Source organism: Alternaria postmessia (genome assembly GCF_024291825.1).
Source record: "Alternaria postmessia strain BMP 2775 chromosome Unknown scaffold_8, whole genome shotgun sequence".
Taxonomy (NCBI): domain Eukaryota; kingdom Fungi; phylum Ascomycota; class Dothideomycetes; order Pleosporales; family Pleosporaceae; genus Alternaria; species Alternaria postmessia.
Window position 1 is genome coordinate 170218 of NW_026260081.1, and position 15574 is coordinate 185791.

Consider the following 15574-nt stretch of genomic DNA (forward strand, 5'->3'; position numbering starts at 1 on the left):
AGATTCCCGAGCTCGTCGCAGCCATCGCGGCGGCATATCTCCAGTGCACAGGATGGTGCGATTAAGGAGAAGCATCGCGCCTTCATCGCCCTGGGGAGCAACATGGGTGATCGAGTAGCCATGATTGAACGTGCTTGCCGAGAGCTGGAGTCGAATGGCAAGGTGGATATCATACAAACAAGTAGCCTATGGGAGAGTAAGGCTATGTACGTAGTCAATCAAGATAACTTCGTAAATGGTGCCTGTGAGGTATGCTACGTCTTCACTCAATTCGAATATTGAACTGACGCAAGCAGATAGAGACTCAACTGTCGCCGATTGAACTCTTAGACGAGCTTCAGAGGGTTGAAAAGAAGATGGACCGCGTCAAGATCATTGATAAAGGACCAAGGAATATTGATCTGGACATCTTGTTCTATGGTAGCACAGAGTATTCCGACGAGAGACTTCAAATACCCCATCCCTTGATGTTTGAGAGAGAATTTGTCCTGCGCCCACTCATCGAGTAAGTCAATGACATGTGTTTCCAATCAAACAATTCTGACCTTCCCTAGGCTTTTGCCGAAAGAGCCTAATCATTTTCCTTTCAAAGATAAGGTTAGGGATCATCTTGAAAGATTACCTGCACCAGATGTACCGCTAGTACCGATGACGCCACTTGCACCGGATCTATCACCTATCTCCTCTGTCCGACTGACAAACAACACGCGGGTCATGTCTATCTTGAATCTCACACCTGATTCTTTCTCGGACGGTGGTCAGAATTATCGTATCGACGAAGCGACGCTAGCGAATACCATCCGAGCACACATTGCGGATGGGGCTACGATCATTGATGTAGGAGGGCAATCAACTCGGCCTGGTGCCGTCCAAGTTTCCGCTGAGGAAGAGCTAGCACGAGTCTTACCTGCTGTAAAGCTGATTCGCTCACTGCCAGAGGCTGAGAATGTGGCAATCAGTGTCGACACATACCGTGGTAACGTCGCTGAGGAGACGATCGCCGCCGGCGCAAACATGATCAACGATGTCAGTGCAGGAGCGATGGACGATGCAATGCTTTCAACCATGGGCAAACTTGGCTGCACGGTGTGTCTGATGCATATGCGCGGCACCCCAGAAACTATGACCAGACCTGAGATGACATCCTATCCCGACGGCATTGTGGAGACCGTAGGAAGGGAACTCCTCGAGCGCGTCTATGCAGCAGAGAAGGCGGGTGTTAGGCGCTGGCGCATCGTTCTTGATCCTGGTATTGGATTTGCGAAGACACAAGCACACAACCTTGAGCTGCTCCGCCGACAAGACGAGCTGATGAAATATCCGGGCCTAGAAGGCATGCCTTGGCTTGTGGGAACGAGTCGGAAGGCCTTCATCGGGCATATCACGGGAGTGAAGACGGCAAGAGATAGGGTCTGGGGAACTGCCGTTGCCATTTCGGCCGCTATCAAAGGCGGTGCGCAGATCGTAAGGGTACATGATGTGAAGGAGATGACGCAGACTGTAAAGATGGCGGATGCACTCTGGCGAACATGAACATGACTACGCACTCGTCAGCTCTTGCTCTGCCAAAGCATCTATGTCTTTAAGATATCTAGTTTTTCAACACATGGTCACTAGTAACTGTACAGTGATACTGTAGGCTCGGCCAGCTCCAGCACATACGAGACCTCGAGGATATTCAAAACACGATTACATGATGCCCATGTATACTAGACCTTTTCCCTCTCATCTCGAGTATGCTAACATGATCAATCTATTCGTACAGAATGGCCGGCTTCGCAACCGCCACAAGCAGTATCTAATCGAAAATGAATTCGATTGCAATCCAAATCCAGATCGTCCTATGACAATGAGGATCTGGCACGAAAAGTCAAGGTGACTAAGTCTTAGCATCATGGAAACAGCAGAAATCGTGAGAAGAGTAATCAGAATGTCAGGAAGGTAAACTTGATAATATAGACACTACATATATACAACAAGGCATTAAGATCCCTCAATGCCTATTAATGGCTCGCTTTCACAAAGTTTGCAAATCTACAACTTGCTACCACCGCCCATCAACTCAGCACCAGCCCCACTGATGGCTAGCTTACCCGTCTCCTTAACCTTGGTCTGGAACATGACTGTGTTCCCTACCTTCCACATCTCAGTGATCAATGTCTGACCTGGCAGCACAACACCCGCAAACCTGACCTTGATGTTCTTGAAGGGGCCATAGGTTTGTAGTACGTGCTTACCCGAGATACCAAAGCTGCACAGACCGTGCAGAATAGGTGTTGGGAATCCACCAGCTTTGCTGAATGATGGGTCGATGTGGAGTGGGTTTAGATCGCCAGAGAGACGGTAGATAGCCGCTTGCTCCTCAGTTGTGCGCTCCTCGACAACAGTGTCTGGTGCGCGTTGCGGTGGCTTGTGAACCTTTGTGGCAGCACCACGGTCACCACCCTTCTTCTGGCCACCAAAGTTACCAGAGCCACGGATGAATACTGTGCTCTCGTTGTAGAAGATCTCCTCGCCGGTCTTTGCATCCTTGGTGACGCTACCGTACACAACCAGTCCAGCGGCACCCTTGTCCACAACCTCCACGAGCTTGGGCACAGCGACAAGCTTGGCTTCAGTGGGAATAGGGAACTTTCGGATCTCGAGGAACTGCTCGCCGTGAAGGAGCATACGAGGGTCGAAGTTGGGGACGATCTCATCAAAGGAGAAGGGAGGCTCAGCGTTGAAAGGTGGTACAACACCGAATGTGGGGATTACTTGGAAGTTCTCGTCACCTTCGTAGACGAAAGGAAGGTCGGTGCGCTTAGCGCCAATTCCGAGGTCTGGAAGATGTGTTAGTTACGAAGCTGGTCTCACGGTATGGCTAAGACTTACTGTAGAGAATGACGTCCCTCTCAGTGTACTCGAAAGGCGTGCCCTGGGGTTTAGCAGCCAGAGCCTTCTTCTGAGCCTCGAGAACCTCCTCGTTACTCTTTGTTGGCTTCTTCTCCTTCTTGTTCTTCTTACTGGTGTTCTCCATGTTGGCCATGATGGACTTGAGACCGCTGGCGTTGTCGAAGGGGTGGTCAGCACGGCCATCATCGAAGTTGGTGATACGTTCCCATTGGGAGGCGACAGCCTCAGGAGTGAGCTTTACGTCCACAGGGAAGCCGTGTCCACCAGTTCGTTGCCACCTAGTCGCAGCGAACCATCCGGAACCCATCTCATAGAGGCCGCCAGTTGGCTCAGGGGCTTTGTCAGAGACAAGGAGAATGACCAGAGGAGCGTTGTAGTCAGGCTTGAGTGCCTGAACAACCTCCTCGGGCATGATGCTGCGGGTCATCTGAGTGCCAGCATTGGGAGCAACAGTGTTGACGAAGATGTTGTTCTTCTTGCCCTCAAGCGCGAGGGACTTTGAGAAACCGAGGATACCGCACTTGGCTGAAGCGTAGTTGGCCTGGCCAAAGTTACCGTAGATACCGCTGGTGGAGGTGGTGTTGAGGATACGACCGTACTTCTGCTTGAGCATGTAGGGCCATGCAGCCTTTGTGCAAGAGTAGGTACCGAACAAGTGAACCTTGTGAATGATGTCCCACTGCTCGTCGGTCATGTTGGCGAATGCCTTGTCGCGGAGGATTCCGGCGTTGTTAATCAGGATGTCGATGCGACCGTACTTCTCAATCGCGGTCTTGATAACAGACTCGCCGTCCTGGACATCGCCCTTGTTGCCAACGGCCTCTCCACCAAGTTTTTGGATCTCCTGAACAGTGTTGTCAGGGTTTACGAGGTCGTTTACAACAACCTTGGCACCGCGCTTGGCCAGCTGCAAGCAGTAGATGCGACCCAGACCGGCACCTCCACCAGTGACAAGAGCAACCTTACCCTTGAAGTCAATCGGCTCGCCCTTGGGGTTGGAAGGCAGTTGGTTGGCCTTCTCAAGCAGTTCAAGGGCGTTGGCTGGACCTTGCGGGTGCTCAGGCTTGGAGAAGTCGACAACGTCCTTCCATTTGGCAGCGACAGCCTCGGGTGTGAGGGAGTCGTCGGCCTTGAGCAGAGCGCCAGAGGCTCGTTCCCATCGCAGCTTAGCTACGTGGCCGGCGCCCGCCTCGAAGATGGCGCCTGTCTCAGTAGAGGATTTGTGTGTGAGGACGGCAACGAGGGGAACGATCCATTCGGGCTTCATTTTCTCGAGGACATCGGGAGGCATGACGGTTTCAGTCATTCGGCTAGCGGCGATTGGGGCGACAACATTGCAGAGGATGTTGTACTTCAAGCCCTCCTTGGCGAGCGTCTCGGTGAAGCCAACGAGAGCGAGTTTGGCGGCTGTCGGGGTTAGTAAATGCTTATGTTCTCATAGAAGATGCATGCATACCGGAGTAGTTTGTCTGTCCGAAAGATCCGAAAAGACCGGCAGCAGACGCAGTGCTGATCAACCTTCCGTACTTCTGTTTCCTGAAGTAGGGCCATGCGGCATGTGCGCACTTGTATGCTCCGTAGACATGGACGCGGTAGATCAGATCCCAGTCCGCCTGTTTCATGTTCTTGAAGCTGACATCTCGCAAGATACCGGCGTTGTTGATGAGGATATCAATACGTCCGAATGTGTCGACGGCCGTCTTGATGATGGCCTCTCCGTTCTCGACTGAATCGTAGTTGGCGACGGCCTTGCCGCCAGCGGAGCGGATCTCATCGACGACCTTGTCTGCAGCCTGTCATGGAGTCAGCAACGGAGTAATAATTGATAGACTAAAGCGCGTACCGCTGAGCCCTGTCCTTCGCCCTTGAAGCTTCCGCCCAGGTCGTTTACAACCACGTTCGCGCCGCGGCTGCCAAAGAAGACAGCATATTCGCGACCCAGACCACCACCAGCACCCGTTACCACAACGGTCTGGCCGTCGTATCGCAGCTCCTGCGCAGCCATGATGTGTTTGGTACGCTTTTGTGACGAGGCTGCCTCCTTGTTTGTTGGTAGAGAGAAGTTGCGCTCGAGGAATGTCCGATACAAGCAAGCAACAAGAGTGTCAAATGTCAAATGGGTATCAGCAAAGATCCCACGTTGGTAAAGTGCAGGATATGAAAAGTGAAGATGAGAGGATAGGTGGCTTGCAGCGTGACGGATGTTCAAACTAAGGTCATTCTCGATCTGACCCGGACGTGTCTCATGAAAGCAGCCGAGCTGTTGATAATGACGATTTACCTCGGCCCCGACGGCAGTTGGTCATGTGTGGGGATCTGCGCACCGTGCACCGCATGCTTTCACATGTCTCCAACACCCCATTCTCTCCTCCTCATGGTAAAGTCCGGGGTATCATGTGACAATGACAAGAGTGTGCTCGACCTCATGCGCAGTTGCCCTACTTGTTCAGCCTTGGCTATAGAGAGTGGGTGGATGAACAGTTGCTGAGCTGATGTGGGGCTGCCAATACCGCCTCAAGGCCCGAAACACGTACTGTACGCGTCCTGGCCATCGCCACATTGGGGTGCAATAGAAAAACAGCAAGTGCGCCGTCGATTTTTGGCCCTTTAGTACATGTAAAGGCTGCAGTACAAGTGACTGTTTGTCTGGTGGATACTTACCACCAGCAAGATGCCCGACATGCAAAAACCTAAACCACGCCTTTGGAGACAAGGGGTGCTGTGATTAATACATAGGAGCCTCTATCTCTGGGTGCCTGCTAGTCTGCATCATGAAAATCACCAGACTTGCTATCTGCCAAGCTCACTGGATTGTGTGGTTGAGAGCAGCCACATCTAGGTCTAGACTTTTTCCATGATTTACATGTTCTAATGCAGCAAGCCAGCAATATTAAGTAAACACAACGCCCGGCCCGAGATTCACTGTCCATCTATGCATAGTTGATCGCATCACCGATCCTTTGCAAACACGATACTGCACCAGGATCATTCTAGCTCTGTAGCTATCTGCGTCATGCCGAGGACAACGCCAACCCAGACCCTCATCGTCACCGCTTCTTGACCACCATTTTCTCTCCCATAGCCAATGATTCCACAGCGCCTTCGTGCGTGAGCGTGCAGGACACCAGTCTTTGCACGCTGTATACGACCATCATGCGCGGTTCGGCCCGTTGACGGCTTTGACCGCCTTCAACATTCGCGTACCTACCTTACCGAGCCTCGAGGTCCTCTGCAATACGCCTATCGTAGACTGTGTCCTATTACTGCCGCTGATCAAAGAGCAGAAGACATGGGCTTAGTGGATGGAGAGAAGAAGGATATCGGGATGGGCATAGTGTGTCGGGAGCTATCATGGCCGACGTCACGCCGGTTACCACATGAGGGGTGTCCCATCGTAAAGTAGAGGGCAGAGTTTCCTTGGGCTGTAGTGGGTTGCAGAGCTTGTGTGTGCTGGGTGGCGATCCTTCTGTTAGTAACATTTTATCTGGAGGCACTTTAGCGAAACCGACTCATAATTCTGTTGGTGCGGACTATCAGAGTAGGAAAACTTTTGGTTTATGATGCCTGAATATTGTATTATTCTCTGACTGATCACAGCAAGTGGTAGGCCACGATTCTGCTTCTCACAGGAATGGAAAAATTTCGCGAGGCGGCTCAGGATGATCGTTATCGTGATACCAGCACGGATAATTGTAGGAGTGGATTTGTGGATGCACGATTGCGGGTACGGAACGCTTATAGATGCAAGTCGATATAACCCACACGTACTTTCATTCCGTTCCCTTGATCCGGCACAAATGAGATACCTTTTCCTTGTTCAAGGTCGATTGCATCTTGAGAGCCCTGGTTGAACTCGCTGCCAGGGGACGTCACTGGGTTTGATACCGAATATAATACTAGCAGACTGCATTCCCTCATCAGAAAAGAAGCCGCACGCGTGGGGTTAGTCCATCCATCCAGACTGCGTGTCGTCGCCTATCTTGCACAGGTTTTCCATTGGGTCAGTCGAATGCGCGTGGACTGTGGTGCAAGAGCACTAATTGGCCGTGTTACTCGCAGGAGGCTCGGCGACGAGTGTGAAGTTGTCGACTTTACGTCAAAAGCTCGGAGAATAATGGGCCGCATCCTTTCTGGCCACATATGTAGCAGGCCGAGCGCAGGCTACACTAGGCGCATCTTTACTAACCGGCAGTTCTGGTGTTAAGATTCATGGATCAACGAACGCACAGGGCAGCGCAGTCATAGCACTTATCCCCATAACCGTGAAGTAGTCCGGATGCTGAGGCAATGAGCGCCTCTTAGGTGCCAAATCCGAGTATTTCATATATCCTCAGCAGCCACAGGAATGACGTCGTGACGTGGCTTTCCATGGGCCTGCCCTTATCCCGAGGCCATGTCAGCGGTGTCATTTTCGAGGAGACTGTCAGCGGGGCTATCCGCCCGCCTGATGCATGCCATGCACCACGTGCTCATTAACGACCGTATTCGTACACTAGCGTAAGTAATGCCTGTTCTAATGGCGAATCGCAGATTGGGCGGCGGAATTTCTTCCGATGAGAGGTTTACCTAAAGTGTGTGGTTGGCGAGGCAGACCTAGGCAGGTAGGTCTACTATGGTGGGTCTTCTCATGTCTCGACCTACTGTAGGGTATGTACCTCAAAGGCCGGTGTGTCAGGCATCGTGGCCTATGGGATACGAGTTTTCAACGATGTCTCACGGCCGCACGATTGTCGAAGAGTCTTCGAGCAAGCCCTACTCTTGGAAGCTATAGACCCGATTGCTTGCCCCTGGTGGCAGTACGCCTCATTCTGATCCGACTACTTGCGTCCAGGGTGTTGAAATGGAAGCAGTAAAGCGATCTGCCCATCATTTTGCATCCCACAACGGATGTGGCTCTCGCCGGTCCAGTAGCCTTGTAAGCTACACATGTGACCGGATACTGGGGATCGCCCTAATGTCTAACGGCAAGCTGAAGAGATAGCGCTTGACTTCGTGGGATGAGAGGTGTCCAGGCTTCGATATCTGTGATTCAAGACGTGCAGCGACTTCGTCAGCATGCTTTAGTGACGTTTCTCTTCGCCACGATATCGGGTAATTTTGCGCCTTTGCCGAGCTGTCGTCAGCTCATAGCAATCTGCAGGCCACGAGGTTTACAGCGCCTTGCTGTCCTTTTGAAATCGTTTTGAGGTTTGAGCCATCCCTGTCACTTACCACATCCTATCTAGCGTAGTCGTTTTTCGTCGGTGGTGTTGACTGCGAGCTGTCGTCAGGTGCTCCTAAGTCACGAGTCTCTTGTCAAAGACCTCAATCGCAATGAGTGATGATTCAGAAAGAGTCAGCGTCCACGGCCGAGTCTTCCAAAGGATTTCCCTTGACGAGAAGATCTACTTCGCACCTGTAGCCATCGACGACCGCGAAGAGAGCAGACTGACCGCTCAACATCGCCTTGTAGCCAGAATCTTCGGCGACAGTTTGTTCTCCTCCAGAGTGTCAGTGGAAAACCCCTCTGCAATCTTGGAGTGCGGCTACGGTAATGGAGAATGGGCTGTCCAATGCGCTGAAGACTTTGAGGATTGCGAGGTGCGTACTTGATCATACCATATGCACAATTCAGGAGACCGGCGTTGGTACTGGCCTCGTACCGCTGAGAAGATGTTGACATTCCCAGGTAACTGCTGTCGATATATTCCCTATGTGAGTAAAGGCCATATCCGGAGTCCACCCACAGACGAAAACTGAGCCGACCTCCTATTTCTAGGGATCTCCCAGATCAACCCGAAAACTTAGATCTGGTTAGTAGCGTCCATATACGAACTGAATATGAGGCATGCTCTAACCTGGTATACACAAATTTAGATCTGCCATAATCTCAACGACCCTCTTCGCGATCCCGAACTATTCCAAGCGAACCATTACGACCTCATACACTCGCGATTCGTGTTCCCAGGTATAAAGACCGAGAGATGGGCCCGGTATATCAGAGATATGAAATTGCTGCTGAAGCCGGCAGGTTGGGTTCAGATGATGGAATTCCTGCCTATTATTCAATCCCATAACGGAAGTCTTACGGAGCAGTCTGCCGTGCGAAGATGGTGGCAGTCATATCAGGGCGCTATGGCAAGCATGGATCGTGACCCAAGGATAGGCCGTCGGTTGAAGCAGCTGTTGCTCGATAATAGATACCGAGATGTTGACGTCGAAGTGGTGCAGCTACATATAGGTGGTTGGTCCCCAGGTAAGGCCTCTCTACTGCATCTCGTATCATGTCTCCTACTGTGGCCAGTCGTGTTCCGCCATTCTTAGACCTATGCTCTATTCCACAACAGTGCTGAGAAGTCACGTATAGATCCCGCTCAAGCCAGCCTCGGCAGAGATTCTGTCGCGGTACGTATATCCGTGTTGTAGTAGATGAAATTCTGCTGACCGCACGTTCACGCGTCCAGATGATTGGTGACCTGCTCGAATCTCTTGGGCTATGGCCGTTCACATCGACTCTTGGTCGTACAGCCGCAGAATTTGACTCTCTGATGGAAGAAGTCCGTACAGAGCTCCAGGACGTGAGCCTGAAGCTATATATCGAGATGTAAATGACGACTCGTCCCAATTGATGGTGTGTGTGTGTCTAACTTGCTCCCAGATATGTCGCTACGGGTCGGAAAAGCACCCGGTAATGCAGCATGCATCTATTGACGTCGATGTAGGTGCTGCATTGCACTACGGATCTTTCAAATTGCACGGGTGCACAGGGCCGTGGTTGCGTGAGGCGAAGAGGGATGGCCAATATGGTCGGGAGCACGAGCATCTTCCTGTGGATGTCAGAACTGTGTGACGAAGGCAGGGCAGTCTACACGACTCCATCGTGTCCAGTAAACATCAACAAGCTAGTTCCGAATGCTCAAAAACCAGCCAGGCTGATAAGAAATTCAGATGTCCTCCTAACTCTCACATACATGCTTACAAAGGGTCATAGTAAGGATTCTGATAGCAGCCTTGCTGTCTTCCAAGCTTGCCAATTCCAAGCAAGCTAAGCTCATACTCTCAACATTCGCTGGGTGGGCAGATTGCGCCGACCGCAACAAGCCTGGCTTCGACGAGGTTGGAGGCATTACTCTATCATGTAGGCGGCGGCTCCCTTAAGGCAACTCCTCGGAGGCGAACGCGTGTTTGTGGCATACTCGAGTATGTCTTCAAGCTGCTGTATCGCCTGATTCGAGCGCGATGGTGGTTTGCTGGAGAGGCTGAAGAGAGTGAAAGTCGACAAGTGACATGCACGATGTCGATGCAGGATTGACACTGGGGTGCTGCTGCGTGTACACGAAGGAGGTGCCGAGGGTGAGAACTCAAAGAGCAGAGAGGGTCAAACAGATGACAAGGGAAGGTGGGGCGACAAGGGACAGGCTATGGGACGCTAGTGGCCCTGGAGAGTGTTTGTTCGATTCTAAGGAAGGAACCATCGTCCAGACCACCTACGTCAACCTTCGAAATCGCGTCTTCACTCCACAAATCGGGGGCGAGAAGCCACAAACACAGTCATCCAACAAGGCCGGGATCTGTTCGGTAGGTTTATTCGGTCTCAGGTCAATTTCCCCGACAGTCTGGTAGCGAAATATGCGCTGCGATGGGGCACTTCTTTGGCTAGACTTCAACGCCTTTGAGACCGAACAGCAGGATACCACTTCGTCAGCATTGGTTCATCTCTATTCGGTTAAAACTCGGTATGCCGAAGCCTTCACTAAAGGCAATCTGTGTTTTCTCTTACTACTAACTCAGCATGCAGTTGTTTTCACCTAAAGCACTACCACGTATTGACGTTGGGCTATCGACTGCCTTGGTCCAATATAGTTAGCAGTATCCACCAGCGTTGACCTACCCAAGACGCGTGCACCGGGGAAGCGGATATCGTCAGGGAGCCTACGCTGAACTAACGGCTTCGTAACGAGACGCTTCCATGCCAGTATTGGCGTGCACAACATTGTCTTGTCGAAATGTCGATTTGCGTTCGGTCTGCGATTCCGACATCCTGGCGATAAGCAGAGTCCGTCCCCAGAAAAAGAAATCTACGACGCCCCATCCTTAGACAAAGCATATAGAGAGAACAGCACACAATAAGACACCATCAAAAGAGCGTAGAACAATTGCTTTCTTTGTCCCCCCCTGGGTACTACATCCATAAGGTTGAACCAGGAACTTTGAAATTGAACGGCGCTTACGATACCCCCGCAAGCTGTCCGAAATAGTTTAACGGCAGGCGGCATAACAGCCTTGCGCGCGTAGGCTGGTACATGGCTGCGATCCCGGGATACGCGCGCAAGCTTCTGTTGGATCCAGACCTCGGCTGGGAGCCACAGAAAGCATAACTCGGCGGTTCCCCGATGACATCCCTCCAGGACGTTACAAACCTCTGAAGCAATGACGACGTCATCGTATCTCTTCAGATCGACTTTGCACCAGACCCACAAGCCGCGTGTTGAATCTATGCATCACGCAATGTCGCAGCAGTCCGATGAACCACCATCGTCAGCTGCGTAGATGGCAGATGCCAAATCGGACATGGCAAGCTCGAAGCTTTGAGCTGCAATAACTACAGCACAAGAACAAAAATCGAACGCGAGTAGTCAATGGTGATATGTAGAAGTGCGTGCTATTGGTGCAGCTTTCAATCTCCGGTTCATCGACAACAGTACTCGATCGAGCTGCGCAACGTGCAGACCTTTTAGCCTGATTCCCGACCAGCCACACCCACAAAGCGTATAGCTCCCGCGACCGACATCATTTCCCATGTACAACCGGGCTGGCGTCCCCCAATTTCCCCGCGTACCAGCTGCAATTGATCATGGAATATCTGCCGTCCCGAATGAGCCCTATGTATCGGCGGAAAGGAATGGCTAGTGCACTGGATATGTCCCGCCAGCCTCCGCAAACTTAGCGGTATAAGTACTTGCGTAACTCTCGGCGCAAATGTAATCACCGGCAACTAGGCAATATCACAATGGTGTCTTCTTGGTCGATTCGATTGCTTGTCGCTAATCTAGCGATCACTGGCGGAATTGCAGGGGGTTGGCGTGACGGGAAGTTCAAGACGCTGGTGACATTTGGTGACAGCTACACGGATGAGAATCGACTTGGATACTTCATCAACAACAATGGTTCTGCGCCTCCTGTGGCATGGCAGCAGCCGGTGGTAAGTCGAACGTTAGCACAACTTCCTACCTCTTGCTAAGAATACCTAGGGTCTAGCCACTGCTTCAGGTGGCCTTTCTTGGGCTCGTTACGCTAGCATCTACTCTAAGACAAATCTCTACAACTATGCCGTCTCAGGAGCTGTGTGCTCTAACGAAATAACACCACGCTACTTCTCTGCCATAAATGCACCCTTCCCGGACATTGCTGGGTACGAACTCCCTGCGTTCATCGCAGATTCCAAAGCTAGCAACGCGAATGGTACAAAGTTCTTCACTGGAAAAGCCTCCAGCACTGTGTATGCCATTTGGATTGGAACAAATGATCTTGGAAACGGCGCATTCTTGACGGACAGTCAAGTCCCCGGCAAGACCGTCGCAGACTACATGGATTGTGTCTACGACCAAATCACACGCCTCTACGAGAACGGAGGCCGCAACTTTGTCATCATGAACCTTGCTCCACTCGAGCTCCTCCCTCAGTACCAGCAGCCTCAAGACGGTGGTCTACAAGCAACACAATACTATCCCGATGTCCCTGGCAAGAACCTCACCGAAGTTCATGGCCGCATGCAGAACACTGTTGCGGCACTCAATCAAGTCTACAAGTACCGCACACCCTTTGAAGCTGAAATCGACGAACTCTGGGAAGATGCGAATGTCGCTAGTTTCGACGTGAACGCACTTATGACGGATATATACAACAACCCTGCGAGCTATCTGAACGGGACGGGGGCGCCGCTTAATGTTGAGGGTGTGGAGCATTTGTGCGATGCGCAGGGAAGTAATTGTACGAGTACGGATAGCCCGGATAGCTTCATGTGGTATGATCCTTTACATCCCAGTGAACAAACGAGCCGGATTGTGGCGAGGGAATTTGTGGGGGTGCTTGGAGGAAAGAGTAAGTGGGCTAGTTACTGGGGCTGTTAGTATGAGCATGTGATGAGGGTATAAGAAGATGGGGATCTAATGCTGATACGAGACTATACTACATCTATGCTACAAAAGTCATACACCGCTCTGCTCTCTCTTCAGAATCATGATGCGCCATTCCGTGGTTTCCGTCTTGCCATTCCTTGCTATTTTCTTGTCCTTGCACTTGCAAAGAAAAACGACACCCACTGTATCATCCGAGTGGTTAACGCCTTTTCCAAATGCTTCTAAAAAGAGACGGTCTTTACGTCTCGCACTCGACGGAACAGAAATCATTGTTGCTGTGGGTGACCACTAATCATAAGCGCTATGCTATCCCGATAAGAATCCAATAGAAGACCGGTCTTCATGTCTGACGAAGACAACTCAGCCAATTCAAATACTCCGACACCACCTCTCCAAGCCCTTGTCACCACCCTTGATCCCCTTCAACACCTCACCCACCTCTTCCAAAGCAACATCACATCTCACCATCCCAAAAGCGCCAACCTGTCCTTGTATGACCGGCATAATCAAACCCAGGTCCACGAGACCCTCCCATTCTCGTCTCGCTACATCTTTGCCCCAAACTTTGCTCGCTCCGCTACTCGAACTCAGTCCGCCAGCTGCTGACTGAATGCGGGCTCGTGATGCAAGAGTGACATATTCGTCGTAGGCCATGTTGAAGTTGCACGTGTCGGAGTCATGGATAATATCCAATCTTGCGGCAGCGATAAGAAGGGAGAGAGACAGCTGCGAAAGTGAGGGAATGAGGGATAATTTGGAATCCGGAGAGTTGAGTACGTTGGCGGGTTGGAAGGGTGTGGTGGGTGAAAGTGTCGCGGTGGGAAGGAGAAAGGAGGTTAGGATTTGTGGGACGGACTTCGTGAGGTAGAAGGACGGCGCAAGATGCTGGGTAAGGAAAGAGCGCGATGAGAAGAGTTCCTAGTAGATCATCAGCCTGGTCATGACGTCGCAGTAGTGAACTGTTGAGGAACTTACGGATACGTTGGCGTTCCACTGTGATAGCGCATCTTCTGTTGTGTCGTTCTTCTTTCCCTTCTTTGCCGGTGTACTCTTGGTACCGCCCTCTAATATACCTCTCTCTTCGACGCTCAGTTGCTCCGGCTGTATTGACAAACAGGCTTTACATGTTTCCTGGAACGCAGTAAAAGTTGTTGCTAGCCTGAGATGCACATAGCGATGGCTGAAGCGACTCTTGACTCGCTTCTCGAGACTGTTGGTCACGTCGATACGTGTCGTTAGTCCTAGTACCGCAATGGGCGCTTTTCGTGATTGTGCGATGTCGAAGAGATTGTAAAGCAATGTCTGGCGGGGATGTTGAGCGAACAGATCGAACTCGTCCATTACGAAGACGACAGCTTTGGCGACCTCGTCAGTCACTTCGCCAGTCTGTTCCGATGGGTGAGAAAGTAGAGCGAGCAGCGTCGCTAATGTGTCCGCGTAGTTTTTTCCTGGCCCGCTCCCATCCTCTTCGATGTCCATCTCCTTGCCCAGCTGACGCCAAATCTCTCGCAGTGCGATCTTGTCGTCTGTATGAACGAAGCCGTTGAGTCGTACGACATGGTATTGGCCACCATTATCTTTGGAGACTTCAGAGAGGACTTTGTTTACGAGCGCCGTCTTTCCGCTGCCCCGAGCTCCAATGACAAGCATTGAGTTGCCTTCACCAGCGGCGATGGTCTGTTCGACAAGTTGGTACACAGACTTATACTCATCGTCCAAACCAACCAGAGGTGAAGGACGTTTGCCAGTAATACGGTCCATGACAATTGTCTTCAGTAGATCAAGCTCACGACCAGGCGCCAGGTTACTGTAGATGACCGAGGGCGTGAGCTTCTCTTTCTGAGCTGAAGTAGGCTTATTGAAAGGACTCGGTTCTGTGGGGTCCAGCACACTATCCAGGAGGCTGTTCCCGTCTACATCCATTTCGTCCTCGTCGTGTCCGTTGGCCTGATCTTCCGCATTCGACCAGCGCTCTTCGTCATTGTTGGCGATATGATCGGTGCGGTTGAAGCGTCTTCGTTCACTAGCAGTCAGCTTCCTGTTGGTTGTGGGAGAGCCGTCGCCGAGTTCGTCGGCGCTCTCCGGTATGGTTGCTTGCTCTCCTACAGGCTTTCGTCGCTTGACCGACTTGGAAGGCGTCGCTGCAATTGCCTCTTCCGACTCTGATTCCAGCGCTGTAGCCTTTTTCCTTGTACCGGTCGCTGGCTTCCGTATCGAGCGTGGCCTCGAGATCTTAGTGGCCTTGGTGTTGTTCTGCAACTCATCTGCTTCTTCATCCTCTTCTGCGATAGGGCTAGGCTCTTTCTTCTTCCGAGCACTTGCTCGTGGAGCTGCTGGTTTGCGCGCAGACGCTGCTGGCTTTCGGACAGCCTTCACAGGCGTGACAGCATCTTTCGATTCGCCCTTTGCATCGTTTGCCTCTTTCAAAGCGTTCCGACTTGCGACTTCCGCTTTCGTAGGTCGCCCCTTTCCTCGCTTGGGCGGGATGGCTGTTTGTATCTCCTCCTTGTTCTGCGCAGCAATTGGTGTGTTCTCTTTGGATGCTTTCTCTGTCGGTTTGC

General features: G+C 51.6%; 4 protein-coding genes across 4 annotated transcripts; 3 read left to right on the plus strand and 1 right to left on the minus strand.

The window, feature by feature from the left end:
• Nucleotides 1-120: 120 nt before the first annotated feature.
• Nucleotides 121-1533, plus strand: J4E82_002053 (uncharacterized protein; the record flags this gene model as incomplete). The annotated part of the gene is made up of 3 exons (XM_051728357.1): nucleotides 121-249; nucleotides 297-505; nucleotides 555-1533. 3 exons carry the CDS (start codon nucleotides 121-123, stop codon nucleotides 1531-1533), a joined length of 1317 nt encoding a protein of 438 aa, XP_051591770.1.
• A 501-nt stretch (nucleotides 1534-2034) lies between these two features.
• On the minus strand, nucleotides 2035-4900 carry FOX2 (bifunctional hydroxyacyl-CoA dehydrogenase/enoyl-CoA hydratase fox2; the record flags this gene model as incomplete). Its single annotated transcript, XM_051728358.1, has 4 exons — nucleotides 2035-2822; nucleotides 2875-4302; nucleotides 4352-4688; nucleotides 4739-4900. 4 exons carry the CDS (start codon nucleotides 4898-4900, stop codon nucleotides 2035-2037), a joined length of 2715 nt encoding a protein of 904 aa, XP_051591771.1.
• Nucleotides 4901-8208: 3308 nt separating this feature from the next.
• Nucleotides 8209-9482, plus strand: J4E82_002055 (uncharacterized protein; the record flags this gene model as incomplete). The annotated part of the gene is made up of 6 exons (XM_051728359.1): nucleotides 8209-8475; nucleotides 8564-8589; nucleotides 8654-8687; nucleotides 8752-9130; nucleotides 9242-9279; nucleotides 9339-9482. 6 exons carry the CDS (start codon nucleotides 8209-8211, stop codon nucleotides 9480-9482), a joined length of 888 nt encoding a protein of 295 aa, XP_051591772.1.
• A 2402-nt stretch (nucleotides 9483-11884) lies between these two features.
• Nucleotides 11885-13004, plus strand: J4E82_002056 (uncharacterized protein; the record flags this gene model as incomplete). The annotated part of the gene is made up of 2 exons (XM_051728360.1): nucleotides 11885-12076; nucleotides 12126-13004. The coding sequence occupies 2 exons, from the start codon at nucleotides 11885-11887 to the stop codon at nucleotides 13002-13004; spliced, it is 1071 nt and encodes a 356-aa protein (XP_051591773.1).
• Between the last annotated feature and the right edge of the window lie 2570 nt (nucleotides 13005-15574).